A 7,506-nucleotide genomic window follows, 5' to 3' on the forward strand; every position below is an offset into this window, starting at 1 on the left:
TATAGATACACTTCTTAAAATTTATTTAAAATACAATTTACCTATGGTTATTTTGAAAATTATATTTCGCCCTTGAAATTTTTAATTTTATAACAAAAGACTTATTTTATCAATAAACTATCAGGTCAATTAATAATTTTTAATAATGTTAAAAATTTATTTCAATTAATAATTTAAGTAATTTTATGATTGTATGGGAGAGCAATTAAGAATTTAATTTTTCAATTAATTATATTAAGTAAAAAATTCTGACAATGAAATATTTATAATTTTTTAAATAAATTATACCTGTATCTGTAATTTAAGCAAACTGTATCTGTAATTTACACTTAATTTTAAGCCTTAACTTGCATATACACTAAAAAAGTAGTTATCACCATAAATAAGGTAGGTAGCAATGCTATCTTGGTTTAGAATTAAAAGAACCAAAGGTTGAAACCAACATTCTTCTTCCACATCCCACCTTGTCAGCAATGGCAGAAACAATCTCTACAACAAAAAGGTACTTTTGCTTCTTTTGTAGCATTTGAAATCTCCAGCTAGCATTTGAATGGTTGAGATTCATTTTAAATACAAGTATAAATCTAAACCACACATGGAGTTTCTGTGTAAATTTATTGTAACTATTCTGAGTTCTTAGGCTTTTTGCTCTCTAACTGCAACTTTCGCACCCACCAAGTGTTTGTGTTGTTGTCTCTGTAGGTATGCAGTGGTTACAGGGGCAAATAAAGGAATAGGATTTGAAATATGTAGGCAGTTAGCTTCTAAGGGAGTCATGGTGGTGTTGACAGCTAGAGATGAGAAGAAGGGTATTGAAGCTCTTGAGAAAGTCAAAAGGGATAATGGCCTCTCTGATCATGTGGTGTTCTTTCAACTTGATGTTGTAGACCCATCTAGTATTGCTACCCTTGCTGATTTTATCAAGTCTAAATTTGGAAGGCTTGATATCTTGGTATGATTCACAACCCAATTCTCAATTTTTTTTTTTTTTATTAAATTATTTTTTAGTTTTAATATTTTTTAGGCAATCTCAGTTAACAGCCACAGGCTTTCCTCAATTGTAAAATTCTGATATACTTTAGCAATACACAGTTATTATTTGATATCTTGGAGATATCTATGACTCTTCTCTTTGTAAAGCAGGATTGACATTTTTTTAGCAATTTTTTGACTTCTTTAGAACCTAAAATAGTTCACGTGTTTGGAAAGTTGCTAAAAAAAAAGTTTTTTTCTTTTTTTTTTGGAAAAAAATTGATTTGACAATTAACATTTTTAGCTGTTGAAAAATAGTTAAGTGACTTTCTGGCCCTTTTTTTTTAGCAAAAATTGGGTTTTTTCTCAATAGTCCAAATGCCCACTAAATAATGGACAAGATTGAATTATTGAAGGTGAACAATGCTGGGATTGGTGGCGTCCACACAGATTTGGATGCTTTAAAGTCATCAGAGGTTGCTGATGTTGGGGTGAGTCTTTAGGCATGAGTCATTTCTTTTGCTCTTTGAGTAAATTAATAAATAATTGGTGTGATAATGTCCACTAATATTCCTTTTTTTTTTTTTTTTTTTTCCTTTTATTTCGTTAAGTAGCATGTTATTTTCTTGGAAAGGTTAAGATCTATACCTAATCTTTCAATTGTCTTTGGATATCACTATTAATATTAAATGATCCCCATCACACTAATACGGTAATTTTAAGAAATGCAAGACATGACATTTGGGTGAGACGTGTTAATATATTTATTATAAGTCATATATAGAATTTCGTTTAAAATTAATAAATATATACAGTATAACACAAATTTTTTTAAAGAAAGAAGGATTACTAAGTATGGATTTATATTGGTTTTTCTATTTTTTATTAGATTGTAAACAAATTTGTTCAAACTTGTAATGAATTTTATGTTTGTCTAAATGATGGATGTGTGTGTCCTTCAATCCAAGTGTCAGAAGCATGTTTAAGTGTAAGAAAAATTTAATAACTAATAGGACATGTTTGGACGTGTGTCCGATATGTGTCAAAAGTGTCCAATGAGTGTTAGTATCTAACAAGTGTTGGATGTGGACATGCCACCTTCTTGAAAGTGTCGGTGTTTTTTAGGTAGTAGGTAATAGCAACCACAAGGACTATAACTGAATGATCTCATTAGTGCAGCCTGGAGTGCTAAGCAAATGGAAAGAAGTAATGACTCAGAGCTACGAGTTGGCTGAAGAATGCTTGCAAACAAACTACTATGGCGCAAAAAGGATGATTGAAGCACTCATTCCCCTCCTCCACCTCTCAGATTCACCAAGGATTGTAAATGTCTCTTCTGGCATGGGGAAGTTAAAGGTACAAAGCAGAAGTAACACCCCCCTCTTTCATAAGTATAAAATTTGCGATAGTTGTTGATTTTGATTTTAAGGCAGAAGATTTTACTATCTGCTACCAAAAGTAATTATCAATGTTGTATTGTTGTTAGATCGGGGCAGTTATGTCTAGCCAAGAAACATGGGTGACGCCACTCAATGATCAGTTCAGTGGTGACAATTGAACCCTCCGAGAAAACAAAAATATATATATATATATATATATATATTTATCATAAATATATGTATATTTGTTTCTTTAAAAATTATAATACAATTGTCACCACAGGAAAAGTAAGTTTAAACCCCATATTATATATATATATATATTGCATTTCACAATGGCTTTTAAAAATGTCTTCTTTATAGTTTGTTGTTAAGGTTGTTCCCCCAAATAATTTGACTTCCCACCCTTTGGTTTTTGGGGTTTAATTTTTATGCAAAAAATGAGAATTGCTAGGAACTAAGCTTGGTATCAATAAAAAATTTCCTTCTCTCTTGTTCGCAAAGACTCACTTTTTATATGGTCTCATCATGAAATTGATGGGAGTTAGCATAGTGGAGATTTGTAATCTGATAATAAAGGGGGAAAAACAAAATTTAACTTGATAATTGTTGTGATTTGTTAGGAAAGCATGGTAAGTCCATGCAGAAGTTAGGATTTGTGGAATTTATGATATAAAATGAAACCCACAGAGGTACTGACAAAAATTTCTGAAGTCGGCAATATAAGGACTATAAATATCTACATAGTGATAATGATGGTAAACTATTGTAATAGAAATGACGCATAATACAAGAAGGATACAGTGTGCATGTCGTATTTAGTTTCATAGAAAAAGCTTTGCACTCAAAAAAACAATCTCATAACGTGCCCAGAAAATGAAGTGTGTGATGTAGATTAAAAATTAGTATGATGTGAGCAACATCCAGAATATAGTCCATACATTTTTTTATTTGTGCACTTTTTGGTTACTTTTCCGAAATAACTTTTTTTAATAATGTGGACGACTTCTAGGATCAACTTTCTCATGGATATGAGGGTTGTATTTTCATTTTCATATGTGCAAATTCAATGTTGTCAATGGTTGTTGACCTTAGTTTTTCTCATATATCTATATATTGTTTCAGAATATACCCAATGAAAGTGTTGAATGATGCCGAAACCCTTACAGAAGAGAGAGTAGATGAGGTACTGAATGAGTTTCTAAAAGATTTCAAAGAAGATTCGTTAGAAACCACAGGATGGCCTACAATGTTCTCTGCGTATACATTGTCGAAAGCAGCCATGAACGCATATACAAGAATTCTAGTCAAAAAGTATCCCACATTCTGCATCAACTGTGTCTGCCCCGGTTTTGTTAAAACTGATATAAACCACAATACCGGCATTTTAAGTACAGAACAAGGTGCTGAATGTCCTGTGAAGCTTGCCCTGTTGCCTAAAGATGGGCCTTCTGGCCTCTTCTTTAGTCACAACGAACCATCATCTTTTGAGTGAGCACTGTTCAATTCAATCTTCCATATGAAGATGAAAGTAATATGTATAGTATAGATATATATATATATATATATATATCTTGAGTGACTTTTTATCCAAAATATTCCAATGTGATTTATGCAAGTAATTTTATGAACAACTTGAGGCAATTAAACTATATATTTTATTTTTTATTTATTTATTTATTTATTTATTTTTAACAGTTTGTGCAATGGTTTTGAATTTTCAAAAACAATTTTCTAAGTTTTCAATTCATATTTTTATATTTTTCATGATTTTTAAAAATATTTTCACTATTATTATTTTTTTAATTTTTAGATCCACTTAATCTTTAAAAAAATAAAATAAATAAAAATAAAAATTATATAAAAGTATTTAAAAAATTCATTGAAGCTTTTGGGAGTGATTATAGCTTATTTTGATTTGGGAGTCTATGCCAGATTATTTGGTGCAGCTTCTGCTTATAGTTTATTAGACAGAAATAGCTTAAATAAGCTTTAAAAAGTTGAATATTTGAAAACTGTGGTGGGGTGCTTTTAGCTTCTACTTTCTAATTATCAGCTTTTAATTTTAAAAAAAAGCTCCACCAAACACAGTACGAAAATATATTGAATTTTTAGTTTTTTTATATTTTTTGTATTTGGTAAATTTTAAATTATTTTCACAAATATTATACTCTTTAAGTGTATTTAGATTAGATGTATCTAAAAAAAAAAAAAAAGTGTAAAATATTTAAAAAAAAATTACTAAAAACAAAAAAAATCAATTTTTTGAAAGGTGGATTCAATTTTCTGGAACCAAAAATGGGGTATAATTCTCAAATTTGTGACAGTAAACACACACACTCACTTTCTGATGGCTCTCTTTCTAGCTTCGGTTGGGATTGAAATGAGATGAAACAGCTTCTTTAGATATATGGGATTGGCTTATTTAGGTTGGCATGGTTGATCTTGTATACCTAGATTTATCATTTTGATGTGATTTTGTTTGGAAATTAAGGTTGTATTTGGAATTTGTATTTGTGGAGGAAAAAAAAAAAAAAAGGGAAAAAGAGAAGAAAAAGGAAATGAAGTACAAACTTCTTTTTTTCTCTTTCCTTTTTCATCCATAAATTCAAGGTTCAAAGATGGTCTAAATGAACATGTTTTTATAATTTCTCAGGCAATTTAAAGGATTAAATTTTTTAATTTTTTTATTTATACTTTTTTATGTGTGGTTGACTTGATCTGATTGAGATACATGACAAAATATAATTATTTTGGTTGGTTCTATTTATCTATGTGTTTTGGTTTAGCACATTTGAATATAGGCAAATTTACATTTGTGGATCACTCGTACAAACACAGTAATTCTCAAAGGTTGTAGTAACCTATAGCCATAGTATATTGATAAATGATCTGTACAAGAGATAAATGTTTCTTAATTTTAAAATATTGTATACTAAATAAGAATTGTTTTTCCCCTCCAAAAAAAAAATTAAGACTTGTTTTTATATTATTGTAACGATATCACAAAATACGTAGATTGAAGTCGAGAAACTGATTGAATTTATTATTATTTTTTCATTGCAAATTTTATATCAAATTTTAACACCATGATCTTAACTCAATATGAAGAAAACAATATCAGTTTATTTATTGATAAAAAATAATAATAATATCAATTTGAAGAAAGCAAATTATGTTTATTTATTGATGATGATGATGATGATGATGATGATGATGATGATGATAATAATAATAATATTGTTATAGGCTAATCAAGAATTAAGGGGATCTAGGATTGCAAAAAGACATAAACTTGGTAGTTAGGCATCACTTTTATACCAGTAATGTTTTAGAGCTCTAAATCCACCATTAGAGAGGTGGAAATGAAAAAAAAAAAAAAAAAACAAGACACAACGCACACTGTGGTAGTGGGTGAGTGTCATGACCCAAACCCGCCCCTATAGGTTTAGCATCGTAACCGGCCAGTAATTCTTGGATTACCAAAGGCCTCTGAACAGATTAACATATAGCTAGGGGCTGCAGAAGCAAATAAACAAACTTACAAAGTCCATAGAGCTGTGCAGACATATATGGGACAGGAAATTAAAACTTTTCATATACATATATGCATATATACAGATGTGGCGTCGAATGGTACAGTAACCTTACATCACCCAAGCCACATACACAAGATTTCAAGCGTGTTCAGACCAGACATAAACATTTTGGAAGTACAAAAATCCCAAGGACACAAAACTCAACAGATCACAAAAGGGAACCTCCACGGGAGGCATGATAGCTGGCTGAAACCAAAACTCGCCAGGCGGCATCTCAGGCCTGGTCACGCGCTTGCTCACCTACATACATATAAATAAATAGTGAGCGGAAGCCCAGTGAACAATAACAGAGTAAAGGGTTTAATGAATGTTGTCCGTAATAGTTACATAAAACGCTATTCAGTAGTTGTCAGAAATGGCTTCATAAACCTGTTCAGAAGTCATAGTTCATAACAGATATAGATTCAGAATCATATTCATAATCAAAATTTGTAGTTAATCGTACGTGGTACATTCATTAGCCCTAGCAGAGACAGTCGGCCTACAAAGAGACGACCATAAAGGCATACAGTTGACTCACGTGCACGGAGATGGTACAGTTGGCTCATGAGACGTACAGTTGGCCCATAAATGGGATATAAGGATCCATAACAGTTGGCTCATGAGACATACAGTTGACCCATAATTAGGACGTAACAGAACAGATAACAGATATCATTTGAAACTAAGAATGCCACAAATACATTTCAGACACATTGGACGACCAATCATTCATACAGAAAATGTTATTTCAAAAAACAAATCATCTTATATCATTCAGAAAATACTTATAATTGAACATAGCTTTACAAAGTTATTACTCACAGTTGGCTTCGGGTGCAGACAAACAGAGCAGATTAATCAAATGGTTCGAGGCACGCGACCTACACGAACATACATACAAATACACACTTGAAATACACGTTCGAATTATTCATAACTTGCTTTATTTGTTCTGGACGTGTTTCTAGTCTACAACCTCATTGTGGAGTCTTAATCATGGCCTAGGAATGCCTAGGATGGAATGAGGATGTAAAAATACACTTGAAAACATTTTTCAAAATTTGCTGAAAACAGGGTCCACGCTCGAGCGTGGCTTTTCTCGCTCGAGCAGACATGTAGAATGTGAAGGTTCGCTCGAGCGTGGCTTTCCTCGCTCGAGCGGACTGCAAACGTAGACAAAAGCACTGGTTGCATGATTTTCACGCTCGACGGACGCTCAATCCCCGCTCGAGCGTGAGACTCAAATCCTCGCTTGAGCGTGACTTCCCTCGCTCGAGCAGACTGCGAAACATATGAACTGCTGGGTATGTGCATTTCACACTCGAGCGCGACTTACGTTGCTCGAGCGGAAGTACACGTACTCAGAGTGCTCGCTCGAGCGTGAAGTCCCCTGCTCGAGCGTGGATCAAATTTCTGGAATTCCCAACTTTGTTCTTCAAGTCCAAACTCGACCTCCGAGACATCAAACCTCATTTTTCTGGGCCAAAACTTGAGAAAATACATGAAGACCCTTGGAACAACATAAATTAAAGATCAATTCAAGAAATCATGGCTCAATGGCTTGCCAATTGTAC

The 7,506-nt window shown here is 32.3% G+C and overlaps 1 protein-coding gene across 1 annotated transcript; it reads left to right on the top strand.

Annotated features, from left to right (window-relative positions):
• Positions 1-300: 300 nt before the first annotated feature.
• On the top strand, positions 301-3,985 carry LOC114261720 ((+)-neomenthol dehydrogenase). The gene is given in 6 exon segments (XM_028202027.2): positions 301-502; positions 703-952; positions 1,389-1,463; positions 2,152-2,328; positions 3,477-3,490; positions 3,492-3,985. Coding segments are annotated over 6 exon segments (900 nt in total). The 5' UTR covers positions 301-473; the 3' UTR covers positions 3,847-3,985.
• Positions 3,986-7,506: the final 3,521 nt, after the last annotated feature.

This window comes from Camellia sinensis, chromosome 5 (assembly GCF_055761805.1).
Source record: "Camellia sinensis isolate YWXY chromosome 5, ASM5576180v1, whole genome shotgun sequence".
NCBI lineage: Eukaryota > Viridiplantae > Streptophyta > Magnoliopsida > Ericales > Theaceae > Camellia > Camellia sinensis.